The following is a 19,584-nucleotide window of genomic DNA, read 5'->3' on the forward strand; positions in this document are numbered from 1 at the left end:
TTGCTTTTAGCCTATTGAGGTGGGCATGGGAAAACAGTTATTTACTTGTATACCTTAAAATATAAATAATATATAGTCATAAACACAACAGACAGAACTAAATCAAAGAATCACCTAGGGAGCTTCCAAAACACTAACATACACACACCCTCATCCCAAGCCCTACAGTCAAATAGCGGTAAACAACTCTTCAAATGATTGATTCCTCCTTAACCATATACACAGCCCTAGTAAAGAAATGCATCAGTATTCTTGGACAAAGGGCTTAAAGTAATGTTAACCATCTTTCAAAACTAATGCTGTTGCAAAAAATATTTCTTCTGTGAGTAGAGGTTTATGCTCTGAATTTTAAAATTATTTTAAAACAAATTTTAACATTTGAACAATTTTAACATTTTGAATAATTTTAATAAAATATTAAAAACCTATGCTAAGAAAACAGAGGACCGGCCGGGCGCGGTGGCTCACGCCTGTAATCCTAGCTCTTGGGAGGCCGAGGCGGGCGGATTGCTCAAGGTCAGGAGTTCAAAACCAGCCTGAGCAAGACTCCGTCTCTACTATAAATAGAAAGAAATTAATTGGCCAACTGATATATATATAAAAAATTAGCCGGGCATGGTGGCACATGCCTGTAGTCCCAGCTACTCGGGAGGCTGAGGCAGAAGGATCGCTCGAGCCCAGGAGTTTGAGGTTGCTGTGAGCTAGGCTGACGCCATGGCACTCATTCTAGCCTGGACAACAAAGCGAGACTCTGTCTCAAAAAAAAAAATAAAAAAAAAAAAAAAAGAAAACAGAGGACCAATACATTGCATTGCTGTAATCTAACTGAAGATGCTTCAATTTATTTTAGATTCAATTATAAATACTTTTTGAGTGATTACTTTTTTGGAGTTAGTCTGTGTTACAAGATATTCCAAATAAAGACTTAAATCAGCCATTAAAATATATCTTCTTTTCTTTCTTAAGACACAGTCTCACTCTGTTGCCCAGGCTAGAGTGCCGTGCCATCATCATAGTTCACAACAATCTCAAACTCCTGGGTTCAAGTGATCTTCCTCTCTCAGCCTTCTGAGTGGCTGAGACAATAGGCGTGCACCACCACACTCAGCTAATGTTTTCCATTTTTAGTAGAGACAGGTTCTAGCTTTTGCTCAAACTCCTGAACTCAAGCTATCCTCCCACCTCAGCTTCCCAGAGTACTAGGATTACAGGCATGAGTTACCATGCCTGGATTAAAATATATTTCCTACTGTGCCTTTCTGTGTATTAGTGTGCTCTCTAAGGATTCTTAATTTTTTGTTTTTCTTAAGAGATAGGATCTTGCTATGTTGCCCAGGCTGGCTTCCAACACTTGGGCTCAAGCAATCCTTTCGTCTCAGCCTCTCACATAGCTGGGACTTCAGACATGCACCACCATGCCTGGCTCTCTTAGGATTCTTAATAGTCAAACTCATAGTAGGCATGTAGGTGAGTAGGTATGTTACATATTCGCTCTCCAAAGATAAGAGTATATAACCTACTTTGGAAATATACTTTAAAAGACAGCACTTGCTACCAAATTGCATAGGATCTCATTAGGTTTTAGTAGTCATTAGCACACTTAATTCACTTACTTTTTTTATTACCATTCACACACGAACTTATTTACAATATAGTCTAACTTTCACAATCTGACCATTCCAAAATGCCATCTCAGAACAGCTAAGCACATTTTTAGAACTCAGTAAAAGTGCATATAGCCTTACATGATCTTATTTCCCAAACTCCTCTTTTGTTGTTTTGTTTTTGAGACAGGGTCTTGCTTGGTTACCCTGACTACAGTACAGAGGTATCAACATAGCCCACTGCAGCCTCAAACTCCTGGGCTCCAGCAATCCCCCTGCCTCAGCCTCCTGAGTAGCTGGGACTACAGGCACATACCACCATGCCCAGCTAATTTTTCTATATTTTGCAGAGATGGGGGTCTCGCTATATTGATCAGGCTGGTCTCAAACACCTGGTCTCAAGCGATCCTCCAACCTGACTTTCCAAAGTGCTAGGATTATAGGCGTGAGCCACTGCCCTCATTGTTATTTTTAAACAGAAACCTTTGTGGCATTCAGTCAACATTTTTTTTTCTTTTGAGACAGAGTCTTGCTCTGTTGCCCGGGCTAGAGTGCTGTGGCATCAGCCTAGCTCATAGCAACCTCAAACTCCTGGGCTCAAGCAGCCCTTCTGCCTCAGCCTCCCAGGTAGCTGGGACTATAGGCATGCACCATCATGCCCGGCTAATTTTTTCTATATATTTTTAGTTGTCCGGCTAATTTCTTTCTATTTTTAGTAGAGATGGGGTCTCACTCTTGCTCAGGCTGGTCTTGACCTCCTGACCTTAAGTGATCCTCCCGCCTTGGCCTCCCAGAGTACTAGGATTATAGGTATGAGCCACCATGCCTGGCCCTCAGTCAATATTTTTGTGGTACCTGAGGTTTGTTCTTGTTGGTTTCTGGTGTCAGTGATCACAATCTCTACTACATGCAAAACCACCACAAAGCACAAATGTCTATAGAGGAAACAGAGGTATTCTTAAGAATCAAAATACTAGCCAGGTGAGGTGGTTTATGCCTGTAATCCTAGCATTCTGGGAGTCCAAAGAGGGAGGATTGCCATTTTAACAATAAAGTCCAATGATCCATGAACATGGAATATTTATGTATTAAGTCTTTAATTTCTTAAGGCAGTGTTTTATAGGTTCAGATTAGAAGTCTTTCACTTCCTGGTTAAATTTATTCCTAAACATTTTATTCTTCTGATGTTATTGTAAATGGAATTGTTTTCTTAATTTCATTTTTGGATTGTTTACTATATAGAAATCTTTGTATGTTTATCTTGTATCCTGCAACCTTGCTGAACTTGCTTATTAGTTTCAACATGCTTCATGTAAAGATGTCATCTACAAAAAGAGATAGCTTTACTTCTTTATAATCTGAATGTCTTCCCTTTTCCTTTTCCTTTTCTTTATTTCTCTTGCCTAGGTGCCCTGGCTAGAACCTTCTATAAAATGCTGAATAGAAGCAGTGGGTTTAAGTGAGGTCTAATGACTTCTGGAGATTATATTTGAATTTTTGAATTTAAGTATTTTGATTCTGTTTATGTATATATGCATGTATGTATGACTGAGACAGGCTCTCACTCTATTGCTTGATATACAGATTCAATGCAACCCTGGCAAAATTCCAACTCCCTTTTTTGCAGAAATGAGCAATCTGATACTAAAATTTATATGGAAATACAAGTGACCCAAAATAGCCAAAACAATATTGAAAAAAAGTCGGAGGACTCACACTTCACAATTTTAAGACTTTAACAAAAGTTACGATTATTAAGACACTATTGGCCAGGCACAGTGGCTCATGCCTGTAATCCTAGCACTCTGGGAGGCCGAGGCATAAGGATCACTTGAGCTTAGGAGTTCAAGAACAGCCTGAGCTAGAGCGAGACCCTGTCTACTAAAAAACAGAAAAATTAGCCAGGCATCGTGGCACGTCCCTGTAGTCCCAGCTAATTGGCTGAGGCAGGAGGATTGCTTGAGCAGGAGTTTGAGGTTGCCATGAGCTAGCCTGATACCATGGCACTCTACTCAGAGCAAAAGAGACTCTGCCTCAAAAACAAAAACAAAAACCACACAAAAATATGAGTGTGTCAGGTGTTAACCACTAAGCATGAATTTGCCCCTTTCAGGTCTCCACCCCATTGGAAGCAGAAAAGTGAAAAAGACCCTATGAAGTGCCTCTAACAACTCACACCTCATTGAAATTGTCAGAAGTGAAACCTCAGGTCCATCATAGCAGAGTAAAGAGATGTCCTATGAAAGGAGAAGACCCAGTGGAAGGGCTAGCCTTTAGGCAATCTAAAATCTCTATTTAAGAAAAAGGGAAAAAGATGAAAATGTTGGTATTTTTGCTTTCTTTAATTATTTGTTCTGTCTACAGGATGGAGAGACAACTTCTTAGTGAGGATTTATCCGGGTTATTGCTCCTTCTGTTGAACTTTCTTGCTGCTGGCTTTGTCCTCCTACGCCTTATACACCGCTGTGTATGATTTCTGAATTTGCAGAAGCTGGTCTCTTGGATCACCTACAGCAGGCGTCCTCAAACTACAGCCCCAGGGCCATATGCCGCATGCCTAGGACATTTATCCGGCCTGCCAAGTGTTTTTGCCGCCGCTGCCTGTCATGCTTAGCAGCCTACTTGTCCCGGGCCCACAGTGCACACTCTCCAACAGTCTGAGGGACAGTGAACTGGCCCCTGTTTAAAAAGTTTGAGGACCCCTGACCTACAGGGTAGAACTAATACCTGTACACTTAGGGGTCCTGTGTTTCTTTTGTAACCCAGCCCTGTATTGGACACTATGTACAAGGCAATAGTACATTTCACCTTTTCAATCCTGTTAGTTGTTCTTTCGACTTTTTCACTTGGTAATCTGCTGCTGTCCAAAGCTTTACAATGGTATACATTAAGTATAAACCTTCCATCTGAAACATTGCCCTAGTTCAATAGGAAGTAGCTTGAGGACTATGTGGACCCTCCTCCCATAGATATGGAAGCATAAAATTGACGGGAAAATATGTAACAGAGTAGTCACCCCTTCTCCCATAGATATGGAAACATAAAATTGAGAGTGGAGAATATGAACAGAGGGAATGGCCTGAAAAAAAAAAAAAAAAAAAAAAACCACCAGCAAAAAAACAAAAATATTGAAGAAAATCAGAGCCTGGTTCCTACAGAAGAAGAAACCAGGGAAAAAAACTATAAGAATCCCTGTAATAGTAGACTGGAACTAGAATGATTTATGGGTATGGAGTCACTGGTGTTCTCTATGTGTAGATATGTATGTTTTATATATGTATGTGTTGTATATACACACATATGCACCATATTGTGTGTGTGTGTGTGTATGGAGAGATAAATATACACATATTCCCTAAATCTGGTCACAAGGCTTATTATTGGAGAATTGGCTGATTCCAGGGCTGGAGCAGAGAAATACAAGATGAACATGGAACATCTTGGGCCACAAAGTAAGGTAGTGCTCAAAGAATGATGGGCCCATGTGAAATGAACGTAAAAACCACCTTGAAGCAACTGCCATAGGCCAACCTTGGGGAAATTTGAGCAAAATAAGTGATAGTAGCAGATAACACACTGAATAAAATAGGAATCTATTAGTTTATAAATAAATAGAAAGCTTTATGAGGAACAATCTCAAAGTAACTGCCTACAAAATAATTTAAAAGGAAAAAGAATAACATCATAGTAGTGAGGAGTAGCAGATATCACCTTAATCGACAGATCATAGTATCACAAATAAAGGGACAAAATGAAATTACATGACACTCAACAGGACAGAATGAGAACACAGAATCACTTCTGTATTTTCCAGCCAAAGGTGCCAAGATTAATCTACTTCATGAGAAAACATAACACAAATCCAAATTGAGGAACAGTATACAAAATAACTGGCTTGTTATCTTCAAAAATTTCAAAGTCATGAGAAGTCAAGGAAACAGTAAGGAATCAAAATATTCCAGGTAGAAGGCAACTAGGGAGACATGAAAACTAAATACTTTAGCATGATTCTGAACTAAACCTTTGGCTATAGAAGACAGTGTAGGGATAACTGGCATAACCTGAATAGCATCTGAGGATAAGATGGTAATGATGTCATAATGTTAATTTCCTGGTTTTGATGGTTGTATTGAATTAAAGGAAGCACACTTATTTGCAGGAAACACTAAAAAATTCAGGAGTGGACTGAGTGTGGATGCGCAGATGCACGGTGGAGCTCGAGCTGCTATAGCTGCTGCCACTACCGGAATAATCTTGATCCCCAGGCTCTGGAAACGCCGGGCCTCACCAAGGCTGACCAGCTGAGTGAGGAGCAGATCACAGAATTGAAAGAGGCCTTCTCCCTCTTCAACAAGGATGGAGATGGCACTATCACCACCAAGGAGTTGGAAACAGTGATGAGATCCCTGGGACAGAACCCCATTGAAGCAGAGGTCTAAGACATGATCAATGAGGTGGATGCAGATGGGAATGGGACCATTGACTTCCTGGAGTTCCTGATCATGATGGCCAGAAAGATGAAGGACACAGCAGTGAGGAGGAGATCCAAGAGACATTCCATGTCTTTTGACAAGGAGGGAACAGCTTCATCGGCAATGCAGAGCTGCATCATATAATGAAGAACCTGGGAGAGAAGCTAGCCATTTAGGAGTAGATGAGACGATCAGCAAGGCTGGCATCAATGGAGATGGCCAGGTCAATTATGAAGAGTTTGTATTGATGATGACTGCAAAATGAAGGCCCTGGGCAGCTGGTGATTCCTGTTCTCTCGATCCCTCTCTTCTTAAGCGTAGTTTCTAAGTCTCCTACGTACCTCAGTTCAAGCAAACACCAATTGGTTGACTGAGAATCTCATAAAGAACAAAAAATTTGTCCCAAGGGAAAAAAAAGAATTTAGGGGTAATGGGACAGGACATCTTACTGAAACTCTCTCAAATGGTTCCAGAAAAATGGTTATTTGTACCATTCTTGCAACTTTTCTATAAATGTGATATTTTTTCAACTATGAAATTGTGTATGTAAACATAAAATGACCCAGTGTAATTAAAACAATTAAAAAAAAACAGAACTCAGATTTTATGTATACATAGTGAACTCTGGCTTCATCAACTTACTAATATTGGTTATCTTCATGATGACTGCCTAATTCTATAGTCACAGATGTTTTGGACTAACCTACAGAGACCAGTGAACTAAACTTTAGCACATTCATTTTACATATGACAGATATGCCATATGTTGAAGGTGAAACTATAGCATGTAATTCCTTGGTCACTTTTTACCCTGCCTCCCTTTGGAGTCTAAATTAATAATTATGTCATCACAGTAAATATGACAGAAAGATATGAAAATCATTGGTTTAGCTTAGTTTATACTAAATTCCTAGCCAAAAAAATCCACTTGATCCATCAAGTTTACTATCTTCAATAAACTGAACTGTCAGTCAGATACTAATTTTGTTTCAATCTGGGGTTGAATCTAGTCACACAACACATAACTGATTCTCTATGTATGTTTATGTCATGAGACTGCTATGGAATCAAGTGAATTAGAACTTACAAAGTTTAAGTGTTATCTGGAGCTCAGAAATGATCTTTCATCTACCAATTGTTCTTCTAGCTCAATTCATATAGTTTTGAGTATTTCAGTGACAGCAAAAATAAAGTGAAAGTAAGCCTATGAAGTTTAATTTTAATGCTTAGATTTCTGATTGGGAGGGATAAACTAGAACTAAAAAAGAGTAGGGATTAAAAATTCTAACCAGGTTTTACCAAAAACTTGTTATGACCGGAAAGCACTATATGTGTATCAAATGAGGGAAAGAAATATCACTATGGAATCTAGGAATTCAGTAATTGCTGATATTAGTAAAAAGCTAATAATACAGCTTAGTAATGGCTACATATCTATTTCTTTCCACAATTACTTAAATATTCTAAGAAATGTAAAGTACCTGAAACCTATTTTGCCTTCTTTCCACCACACTCTCAAAAACCAGGAAGTCATAAATTGTCTACCCTTAATATCATCTATTTAGTCTTCTGATTACAAGCCTTTATTCTAGTATTCAGAAGTGAAAGTGAATGATGTTAAACTTAGCCAACCAAGCCTTCATCAAACTAACTGGCAGTCCAGAACTGAATTCAATAAATGTTTTATGTGCCTAGTACATACTGGACAACAGAGGTAAGTAAGACTCATTCCCTGCCTTTAGTGAATTTAGCCTACTGGAAGAGGATTAAGAACATTAAAAAGAAAAATAGACCAGGCACAATGGCTCACACCTGTAATTCCAGCACTTTGGAAGACCAAGGTGGGAGGATCAAGGATCACTTGATGCTAGGAGATGGAGACCAACCTTGGGAACATAGCAACCAAAAAACCCTGCGTCTATAAAAAAACAAAAACAAAAACAAAAAAAACTTCAAAAATTAGCTGGGCATGGTGGCACACACCTCGAGTCCTGGCTATTCAGGATGCTGAGGCAGGAGTATTACTTGAGCCCAGGAGTTGAGGAAACAGTAAGCTATGATCGCACCACTGCACTTTAGCCTGGGCAACACAGTGAGATTCTGTCTCAAAAAATAAAATTAAAAAACATCTCCTACACTAACATCACCAAGAGATCAGAACTCTGAAACTATGGAAAATAGCTTTACAAATTTTTTCATGTATATGTGTGTCCATATATCTAGATGTTTTTAAAAATAGAAAAATTAAATTTTACTGCTTTGTAATCCTTTTGACTATTTTTGCCACTCTATATTAATCAGCACATTTAAAAAATCACCATTTTTGGTTGGTCCGAGTGCAGTAGCATTTACAACTAATTGATCATAACCGGTACAGATTCCTTTATTCCTTTTCCACTCCCACTGCTTCTCTTGACCAGCCTTAAAAAAAATAAATAATAAATAAAAATCACCATTTTTAATGAGAGGCATAGTACGAATAGTATTAATTGTAAGGATGTGCAAAATTTACCTAATTAATACTCCCTTGCTAAATGCTCATGCTTAATTTTTTTTATTTCAGCATATTATAGGGGTACAAATTTTAAGGTTGCGTATAATGCCCTTATCCCCCCACACAAGTCTGAGCTTCAAGTGTGACCATCCCCCAGCTTATGCTTAATTTTTTAATGGTAGGGGGAGATACCAGGAAAAAATGACAGCTAAAATTATTAACAGCTATAAACTTAGCCAAGATGCTCTTTAACACATTAACTGCCATGAGAGTTGTATTTAACTCACTCTAGTTTAGACCCCGGGGCCATGTGAAACATACATAAAAATCTTACTTGCTGATGTTCTTATTGTTACAATTAATATTGACAACTTTAAAAACATAGATTAAATTAATAGAAATCAATAAATTTCATTTTTCTATTTATGTTTACCTTTAAATTATACTCAAAGTTCTTATTCTATTTCCATAATAAAACAGTGTGGCCCCAAGGAAATGTTTCTGATGTTTTTGTGTGGCAGTCAATGTGATAAAGCCAGCTAAGGAATTCATCTACATACTCACTCTAGAAGACTTTCAGGAAAGAAGGCTTAATGTCTTAACATCCTCATCATCTGTGGTCTCTCCCTCTTCCTGTAGCTGTCCAGGCCTTAATATTACTTTTATCCCTTGGCTGGGTGTGGTAGCTCACACCTGTAATCCTAGTACTCTGGGAGGCCAAGGCCGGAGGATCACTCAAGGTCAGGAGATCAAAACCGGTCTGAGCAAGAGCGAGAGCCCATCTCTACTCAAGTAGAAAGAAATTAGCTGGACAACTAAAAATACAAATATACAAAATATACAAAAAATTAGCCGAGCATGGTGTTGCATGCCTGTAGTCCTGGCTACTCTAGAGGCTGAGGCAGAAGGATTGCTTAAGGGCAGGAGTTTGAGGTTGCCGTGAGCTAGGCTGACGCCATGGCACTCTAACCCAGGCAACAAAGCAAGACTCTGTCTCAAAAACATATATATATATTACTTTTATCCCCAAAGTATTTATAATAACTTTCCCTGACTCCAGTCTGCCCATTCCAAATAATCCTACATAATATTTCTACATAAAACTTCCTGAAGCAAAATATAACCTCCCTGGCTTGAAAATACCCAATCCAATTATTAGAGAATACTGCCAATTTATTAATATTTATTATTAATAAAATTAATATTTTTGGCATTCAGTTTGGATCATATGGCCACTAATCCATCTCCCAATCTTGTCATCCACTACATTCTTTCAATCACCCTCCTGCCAAATCCTAACATAGTACTCAGTTCTTTCAATAGCCTCCAACTTTCTACTCTATTATGTATGCTGCTCTCTCATCTGAAATGCATGTCAGAGAAGTACTACTTATCGGCACAGAATTAATTATCTAACAGGGACCTTAGAGATACCCTCCTAACCTTAATTTGCAAATTAAAGACTTCTTTCACTTACCTAAGGGCCCACAAAACTCTCACACTAGCAGCCTTTCCATTACATAGTGGTTCTCAAACTGTAGTGTGACCAACAAGCCGGCCAGTGATATTAAAAAACACACATTCCCAAGCCCCATTCTTAGAGATTTTCTTCTAGTAATTCAGGTCAAGACCAGAACTCACATTTTTTTAAAACAAGCACTTCAGGTGATCCTAAAGCAAGGACTCAAAGCTTCAGATCACAGGAAATAACACATCAAGAAGATGAAGTCTTTTAGCACTTAGCACATCATCTGAAATTTCCCGTTTCTTCCCCCCACATTGAAACTTCCAAAAACAGTTACTCACTGCTACTTGTGCTGAATCCATAAATCTCAGACCAAAATAGTCGCTTTCAATAAGATCCAGGTGGTACATAATCTGATCAAACAACTCTTGTCCTTTGGCTTTTTTCTGAAATGGCAAGAAAATAAATTAATCAATAAGTGGCTTATAAAATCAACAAACCTAAAGAGAAGATGGTTTTAGTTATACAAGATCTCTTAAAGAATTACCATGTAGTAGACGATGGGTAAGATATTGTAATCTTCCAATAAATCATTTAAGGCCACAAGAGAATTTGTGATCTATACGTACTTTCCTAGAGAGTGTTAATTCCTATCAACAAATATTACCTATTTTTAAGTAGAAACATTTGTATCTATTGTTGTGTTTTTGTGTGTGGAGAAATTCTTGTTTTGTCTTCTCAATTCTTAGAGTACCTACTTTAAAAGAGCCATAATATAATTGGAAAGAGAAAAGACAAGAAAACTTAGAGCACATAAGTATAAATGATGTGAAACCAACTATATTTACAAAAACATTTTGGAGAAGAGATCATCTCAGAGACTAATCAGTGATGGCTTGATGGAGAAAAATCAAACTGAAAGAGAATGTAAGGCAGGAAATAACAAAACAAAAACAGGAGATGGGAGGAAGTATAAAACAATGAGAAAACTACTGTGACCACATAGTAGACAACAAATAGAGTAAAAGCAAGGCAACTTGTATGGAAAAAGCAGTTCTCAAAGTGCCTGAGACCTTTTCAAAAGATCCTAGGATTCTTCTCACTTACCTCAATCCAAACAACATATTGCAACAGAGTGAATGCAGAAGCAGATAAGAGAGTCCAAGTACCTTCTATTAAATCAGACATTAAAGAGATTTGCAAAAGTGCATAAAATTATGTTACTTTTAAAAACATGTCATCTATGTTAACATACAAGGGGTATGTCACTGCTTTATAAAATTAATCAATATTTTAAGAAATCTTTCAGTTTTAATTTCTAACATGCTAACTATCACAGATATAACGCACATAAGCAAAAGCATTATTGACATCCTTAATTTTCATGTTTCCTCACCCATGCCTCTCCCACCTGTATAATTCTAAATTGTGAATTACTGTATTCCCTATTGAAAAAAAATAGTTAGACTGTTTTTATCTTATCAATCTCTGCCTTTTAACTGACAAATTTATTATTCCAACTTGTCCTCTGCAATTTCTATGCTTCTTTCTAAATCTTTTCATTTAGATAAATAAAATTGTCCATACTTCCTTTAATCAAGGTAAGAACTTGGCCAGGCGCAGTGACTCATGCCTCTAATCCTAGCACTCTGGGAGGCCGAGGCGGGCAGATTGCTTGAGGTCAGGAGTTCGAAACCAGCCTGAGCAAGAGCGAGACCCTGTCTCTACTATAAATAGAAAGAAATTAATTGGCCAACTAATATATATAGAAAAAATTAGCCAGGCATGATGGTGCATGCCTGTAGTCCCAGCTACTCGGGAGGCTGAGGCAGGAGGATTACTTGAGCCCAGGAGTTTGAGGTTGCTGTGAGCTAGGCTGACACAACGGCACTCACTCTAGCCTGGGCAACAAAGCAAGACTCTGTCTCCAAAAAAAAAGACGACAACAAAAACTTTACCATGCCCTCAAGTCCTTTGATCTCCCCTCTACCCAATCCCCAACATGTTTTACAGATGTACTTCTTCTATTTATTTTTTATTCTTAGCTAATATTTTAAGATGACAATCTTAAATCTTAAAATTTTAAATCTTAAAAACTTGGGTATTTGATCACCCTTTAATTTACATATCTTACATGTACATATCACCTATCTCATACATCTGCTATAATAGATTTGTTCCCCACTCATGTGAGTTCTTTCTCCAAAAATGTTTCCCGTGTGGATCTTTGTATGGTTTATCTTCTAAAGCCTTCTATGTTTGAGAGTATTTTAATCATGCCCTCACACTTGAATGACAGTTAGCTGGGCATAAACCTCAAGGTTCAAAGTTACTTTCCAATACTATCTCCAATACTCAAAAAATATTACTCCACTGTCTTCTTGCAGTTAACACTGCAAGATGTTAAAAAGTATAATGCTTTTACTGAAAGCATTATGCTGCTTTCAGTATAATGCTGAAAAGTATAATGTCAATTTGAATTTTGTTCCTTTGTAATGTTATCTGTTAACTTTTAGATTTTATCTCTCTGATAGTCTTAAATTTCACTACACTGTGTACAGATATGGTTTTTTTCTTAACTCTATATGATATTGATTATCAGCCTTTTCAATCTGAGATCTTTCATCTTTAATTCTGGGAAATCAACCTCTTATTTCCTCCTTTATTTTTGTAGTTTTAAGTTTCCTACCTAAGTGCTGGCACTTTTAAAGCATACGATAATATATATAATACAATAACCCTGATGATTATGACTTCCTTATCCATTTAATATATATAACAGAAAAGGTTTAGAGAGCTTTAGTAATATAATTACTAAATCATATGATTTTAATTACACAGTTAAAAAAAAAAGACAAGGCTAGAATTTGAATTTTCCTCTATCTCCCAAGTTCAAGTTCTCTGATTACATACCACATCTAGATTTCACCTGGAATGTCACCTTTCAGATTAATGAGTCAGATACTTCACTTCTTATCACAACCTCCTCTTCTTCTGGCTTATTCTCAAAATTACTCTCAACACTTAAGTTCTCCAACCACATGGGAACTTCTAGTACACTGACCCAACTTCACAACCATCAGCCCCATTTCTCTTTTTAATGACATAAAATTTACCATTTTAACCATTTTTAATTATACAATTCAATGTCATTAAAAATATTCACCATGTGGTACCAACCATCACCACTCTCCATTTTCAGAACTTGTCACCATTCCCAATCAGAAACTCTAACCCTTTAAACAATCATTACCCTCCCCTATATCTCCTAGTAACTTCTCTCCTATAATACTTTGTCTTTATGAATGTGTCTACTCTATTTATCTCACATAAGTAGAATCATACAATATTTGCCCTCTTGTTTCCGGCTTACTTCACTTACAGTATTTTCAAGTTTCATCCATGTTGCAACATGTATCAAAATTTCAATCCCAGTCAGGTGGGGTGTCTCGGGCCTGTAATCCTAGCACCCTGGGAGGCTGAGGTAGGAGGATCACTTGAGGTCAGGAGTTTGAGAACAGCCTGAGCAAGAGCGAGACCCAGTCTCTACAAAAAACAGAAAAATTAGCTAGTCGTGGTAGCACGTAGCCCACAGCTACTTTGCAGGCTGAAGCAGGAGGATCCCTTTGAGTCCAGGAGTTTGTTTGAGGCTGCAGTGAGTCCAGGTGACAAAGAGAGACTCTGTCTCAAATTTTAAAAAATAAAATAAAAATCACTCTTTTTTAAAACTGAATATTCCGTTGTATGTAAATTCCATTTTGTTTATCCTTTCATTTGCTGATGAACATTTGAGTTGTTTCCACCTTTTGGGTTTGGAATAATGTTGCTATGAACATCAGTGCATACATACCTGTTTAAGTCCCTGCTTTCAACTCTTTTGGGTATATAATAGGAGTGAAATTGCTAGGTCATATGCTAACTCTATGTTTAACTTTTGGAGGAACTGCCAAACTGTTTCCCACAGCAGCTGCAATATTTTATATCATCCCCAACAGTGCCAAAGAGTTCCAATTTCTCCATATCCTTGCCAACATTTGTTATTTCCTTTTTTAACAGCTACCTAACTGCTATGAATGAATATCTCATTGTGGCTCTAACCTGAATTTCCCTAAAGATTAGTGATGTTGAAAATCTTTTCATGTGCTTACTGGCCATTTGCTTATCTTCTCTGGAGAAATGTCTATTAAAGTTCTATGCTCATTTTTGAACTGGCTTGTTTTTTTTGTTAGAGTTGTAGTTCTTTATATATTCCGGATATTAATCCCTTACCACTTATTCTCCTATGCAAACATTTTCTCCCATTTTGTGGGTTGTATTTTTACTCTCAACAGAGTTCTTTAATGCACAAGTTTTTAATTTTAATAAAATCTAACTTATTGTGTTGCCTGTGTTTTTGCAGTCATATTAAAAAATCACTGCCAAATCTAATGTCATGAAAATTTTCCCCATGTTTTTCTTTTCTTTTTTTTTTGAGACAGAGTCTCACTCTGTTGGCCTGGCTAGAGTACCACAGCATCAGCCTAGCTCACAGCAACCTCAAATTCCTGGGCTCAAGGGATCCTACTGCCTCAGCCTCTCAAGTAGCTGGGACTACAGGCATGCGCCAACATGCTCCGGCTAATTTTTTCTATATATTTTTAGTTGGCCAATTAATTTCTTTCTATTTTTAGTAGAGGATGGGCTCTCGCTCTTGCTCAAGCTGGTTTCCAACTCCTGACCTTGATCGATCCTCCTGCCTCAGCCTCCCAGAGTACCAGGATTACAAGCGTGAACCACTGCGCCTGGCCTCCCTATGTTTTCTTCTAGTTTTAGTTTTAGCTCTCACACTAAGGTCTTTGATCCACTTTTAATTTTTGTATATGGTATAAGGTTAGGTCCAACATCATTCTTTTGCATGTGGATCTCTATTTCCCAACACCATTTGTTAAAAAGACTGTCTCTTCCCCATTGAGTGGTCTTAGCACCCTTGTTAAAAATTATTTGACCATATATGTGAGAGTCTATTTCTAGGCTGTCTATTCCATTGGTCTGTATCTGTCTTTATGTCAGTATCATACTGTTTTTGATTTCTGTAATTTTGTAGCTAGTTTTGAAATCAGGATATGAGTCCTCCAATTTTCTTCTTTTTCAAGATTGCTTTAGCTATTTGGGGATCCCTTAAGATTTCATATGAGTTTTTGGTTTTGTTTGAGGCAGGGTCTCACTATGTAGCCCAGGCTAATCTCAAACTCTTGAGGTCAAGTGATCCTCCTGCATCAGCCTCCTGAATAGCTGGGACTACACACATGCACCACTGCACCCAGATTTCCACATGAATTTTAGAAAGGGTTTTTCTGGCCGGGCGCAGTGGCTCACGCCTATAATCCTAGCTCTCTTTTTTCTGCTGAATTGCTCTGGCTAGAAGTTCTAATACTATGTTGAACAGAAGTGTTACCCTTGTCTTGTTTGTTTGTTTGTTTGTTTGACGAGAAGAGTTTATTAATTTGCCAGCAAACGAGGAGGTTGGCAGAGTCCCGTTTTAAAGTACCAATGTCCTCCTTGTCTTGTTCTTAACTTTAGGGAAAAGGTACTCTTACTTCTACTTTTAAATTTCATTTATTTCTTAATTTTTCTTTTATGCTTCCTATTTTATCCTTTCTTTCCTCCTGTGGAAAGAGATCCTAGATATATTCCGATTCATTAATTTCTCCTTGATCCTAATTTTTTTTTTTTTTTGGACATGGAGTGCCATGGCGTCAGTCTAGCTCATAGCAACCTTGAACTCTCAGCCCCAAGTGATCCTCCTGCCTCAGCCCCCCAACTAATGGGGACTATAGGCGTGTGCCACCACACCCAGCTAAATTTTCTATTTTTAGTAGAGACAGGGTCTCAGTCTTGCTCAAGCTGGTCTTGAACTTCTGACCTCAAGAGGTCCTCCTGCCTTGGCCTCCCACAGTGCTAGGATTATAGGCATGAGCCACTGTACCCGGCCAGATCCTAATTTTATACCTCTCATATCTAACATTTGCCTTTGGTCCTTGCAAGTTTTTGTTCTTGTTTTATACTGTTAATAATCCTCCCTTAATTTTAGAAAGTTTATTAGGCTTTTCTTTTTATTTCATCTGCCTTTGCTTCTAGTGTTATCTATAATATACTATATATTTATTGTCTTTTATTTGACTTCTAAGGTACATTTCTAGAGTCTATTTCATATTCCATCAACATTCTATATTTGCTTGAAATACTAAAGGGAAGCATGGCTTAAAAGATGATTCTGGCTCAGCAGGTGGCTCCGATCTACAATGTCAGCACTTAAAGAGACCAAGGTGAAAGGACTGCTTAAGGCCAGGAGATCAAGACCAGCCTAGGCAATAGAGAACAGCCTAGGCAATACAGCAAGACTCTATCTCTACAAAAAATTAAAAGATTAGCCAGATGTGGTGGCATGCACACCTGTAGCCCCAGCTACTTAGGAGGCTGAGGTAGGAGGATCACCTGAGCCCAGAAGTTTGAGGCTACAGTAAGCTATGACTGCACCACTGCACTCCAGCCTTGGCAACCGAGTGAGACCTATCCCTCTCAGAAAAAAATGGCTCTGCTCCTTACTCAGTGAAAGCATCATTTGCCAGCCTCTTGAAATATGACTGGTAAGAGAGAATGGGCTTCTGCCAGCTGCCTTCTGAGAACAAAAACTTCTTCAAGGTTATGTACTGAACCCTCCTTCATAGGGGGTAATTCTAGGCCAACCAATAGCAAACACAAAGCATTTCTGAAGTTAATAATGTACAATCTAACAAAAACCTGACATCCCAAAAGAGAATCTCTTAAGACATTTTAATCTGATTTTTAGAGATGCAAGAATATTTTTAAAACTTTCATCAGGAGTCTAGTCTGAAAGAGAAAGAACTATACCATTTCACAAAAATAAGTCACAGAAAAGTAGTAAATGTAGTAACTGTAGTGTGTTGGTTTCAGAAAGATTTGTGATTCTAACCCCAAATAAAATGTTATACTTGGCCGGGTGCAGTGGCTCACGCCTGTAATCCTAGCATTCTAGGAGGCCGAGGCAGGAGGATCACTTAATGTCAGGAGTTTGAAAACAGCCTGAGCAAAAGTGAGACCCCGTTTCTACCAAAAATAGAAAGAAATTAATTGGCCAACTAAAAATATACAGTAAAAAATTGGCCGGGCTTGGCGGCGCGTGCCTGTAGTCCCAGCTACTCAGGAGGATAAGGTAGAAGGATCGCTTGAGCCCAGGAGTTTGAGGTTGCTGTGGGCTAGGCTGATGCCACGGCACTCTAGCCCCGGCAACAGAGTGAGACTGTGTCTCAAAAAAAAAAAAAAAAAAAAAAAAAAAAAAAGTTATCCTTGATAATGTAGAAAAGCATAGTCATGGTAATATTCTGGATGAGCAAATACCTGACTCAATCCCAGTCCTGAAAAATAATTATCAACCTGTTACTATCAACCTTGGAAATGATGTCCTAAATCAATGAGCTGTATCTCATTCTACATTCTCTTGAGTGCTTTTAATTTCATTATATGTTTAATAGCTTACAGGAAAAACACACTTTTGACATAATATATCATTCGATTCAAACATTACTGGATACACCTACTATGTGTTAGATACTAGAGTTATATTGACGAATATGCTTACAATCTTGCCTTCAAACAATTTTATACACAACTACTTTAAATAAATGTGAATACTATTCTTGTAGTATAAGCACAATGCTAAAGAAACAAGGGTGAACTGGTAGTTCTGCATAAAGTACTGAAGGCTTCAGAGGATTTTATATTCAAAATTGGGCCTAAAGGGTGAACAAAATTCTGCCACCCTAGATAAAAACAAAATGAATAAAGATAATGAAATCTCGACAGTTTACAGTAGCGTTTAGGAAAGAAACAGACTAGAAACAGGCAAGAATCAGAGGACAAACTCGATCTTCCTAAAACTACAAAACTAGAATGTCTCTCTGCTCTTTAAAATCCTTTAACTATTCCTTATCATCTATAGATTTGAGTGTAAATTCAAGGCCACTAAATAGTCTTTCCTAACTGTTCCTTGCTTACTAAGACAGCCTTATCTCCTGTCACTCCAGCACTTTAATCTTATTATTTCCCCAGTAAGTCATGCTTCTGAGTCTTTGCAAAATGCACTCTTTCTGCTTAGATTGTCCTTTATGCTTTTAACGAACTGGACTCTTGACTTCTCAAGAATCAACAAATCAGTGTTGCCTTCCAACAATCCCAAAATGAATCCTCCTTCCTCTCTACTAACTTGTACCTGTAATTCTAGTTAGCATGAAGCCTCTGCAAAGGCAGAGATTTGTAAAATGATCTATCATGTTTAAGCAATAGTAAGGTCCAGTATAGCCAGAGTGTGTGGAATATGCTTGTAAGGTCCTTGACTTCAAGGTCAAACTCTTTTTTTGTATACCTTTTCACCTTGCGGCTATTGAAAGTGAACCAAGTGGAAAAGGAAAAGCGAAAACACAGACTCACAGAGCTCTGGCCTACTAAAAATTAGTTTGTCAGGTACACATACAATAGCACTTGCTACTTATGTTCCTTTTCCCCTACTAACCCTCTGCACTCGGATGTCGAGTGTGACTCAACACAGTTAGCAAAAATTACAGAGATTAAAATTACTCTTTGAATGTACCAATAATTTGAAATATAAAAAAATCCAAATAAATAAGTTTGTATGAAAAGAAACTCCAGTTTTTTATTCTATTGCTGTGCTTTGTAAAATCTGGGGTATTTAAAAAATTAAATCCTGAGTAGAATAAATAAATTGAGAATAAAGCAAGCGGATGCAAAGGGCTAACAAATTATTCCTGATCACCACCTCTTTCAGACCCAGTCCTCACTTCACATGCTCTTTAGCAAAGATTAAGGCCATCAAGATATTACCTTTTCATCAGCTTTCCATCTTAATCTTAGCAAAGTGAGGTATTCTTTCTAGAATGTTCCTTCTCCCATCTCTACCTATGTATATAAAACCAATTCCTGAGGAACATTTTTCCTATTCATTTAAACAAACTCAGATCTTCCCTACCCAGCCATTCTCTACCAGCTGTGCTATTTCCTTCCTTTTAGTACCAAATCTCATGGCAGTCCCATTTCCCCTTCATGCACCTCCTCAAGCAACTCAATAATAAGCACCTACTATGTGCAAGGAACTGTAAGAGGTCCAAATAATTACCATCCCTGATTATTTTAACCCTCCTAAAATCTGGTTTCCAAACACGCCATCATACTGAAACATTTCTCTACTCCCATTCTTTTACCTCTCTCTTCATGACAGCTAACTACCCTCTAATGATCTTTGACACAATAGGTATGCCTGTCTCCCATCAAAGTTTAGAACTGTGTTTTGCCCATCTTTGATTTTTTATAACCCCCCCCCCACCATCTCCATGTATTAAAGAACTCCTTCCTCTGCAATCTCACTGCCACTCTCAGTCTGCAGCCCCATCATTTTGTGCCTCCAGTACTGTAGCAGCCTCCAGGTTTGTTTTTTCCTATAATGAATCAAGCATATCACCTCTAAATCAAACAGAA

The 19,584-nt window shown here is 37.9% G+C and overlaps 1 protein-coding gene and 1 pseudogene across 3 annotated transcripts in view; one reads left to right on the forward strand and one right to left on the reverse strand.

Annotated features, from left to right (window-relative positions):
* Window positions 1-19,584, reverse strand: part of EPB41L5 (erythrocyte membrane protein band 4.1 like 5) — a 115,121-nt gene that overhangs the window by 83,946 nt on the left and 11,591 nt on the right. For all 3 annotated transcript variants that reach the window (XM_012749757.2, XM_012749755.2, XM_012749758.2), the window contains exon 3: window positions 10,377-10,481. In XM_012749757.2, coding sequence (XP_012605211.1) covers window positions 10,377-10,481 — 105 coding nt within the window. The remainder of the gene's footprint in view (window positions 1-10,376; window positions 10,482-19,584) is intronic.
* LOC142872336 (calmodulin-like) lies at window positions 5,881-6,341 on the forward strand (annotated as a pseudogene).

The sequence above is a fragment of the Microcebus murinus genome, chromosome 8 (assembly GCF_040939455.1).
Source record: "Microcebus murinus isolate Inina chromosome 8, M.murinus_Inina_mat1.0, whole genome shotgun sequence".
Taxonomy (NCBI): domain Eukaryota; kingdom Metazoa; phylum Chordata; class Mammalia; order Primates; family Cheirogaleidae; genus Microcebus; species Microcebus murinus.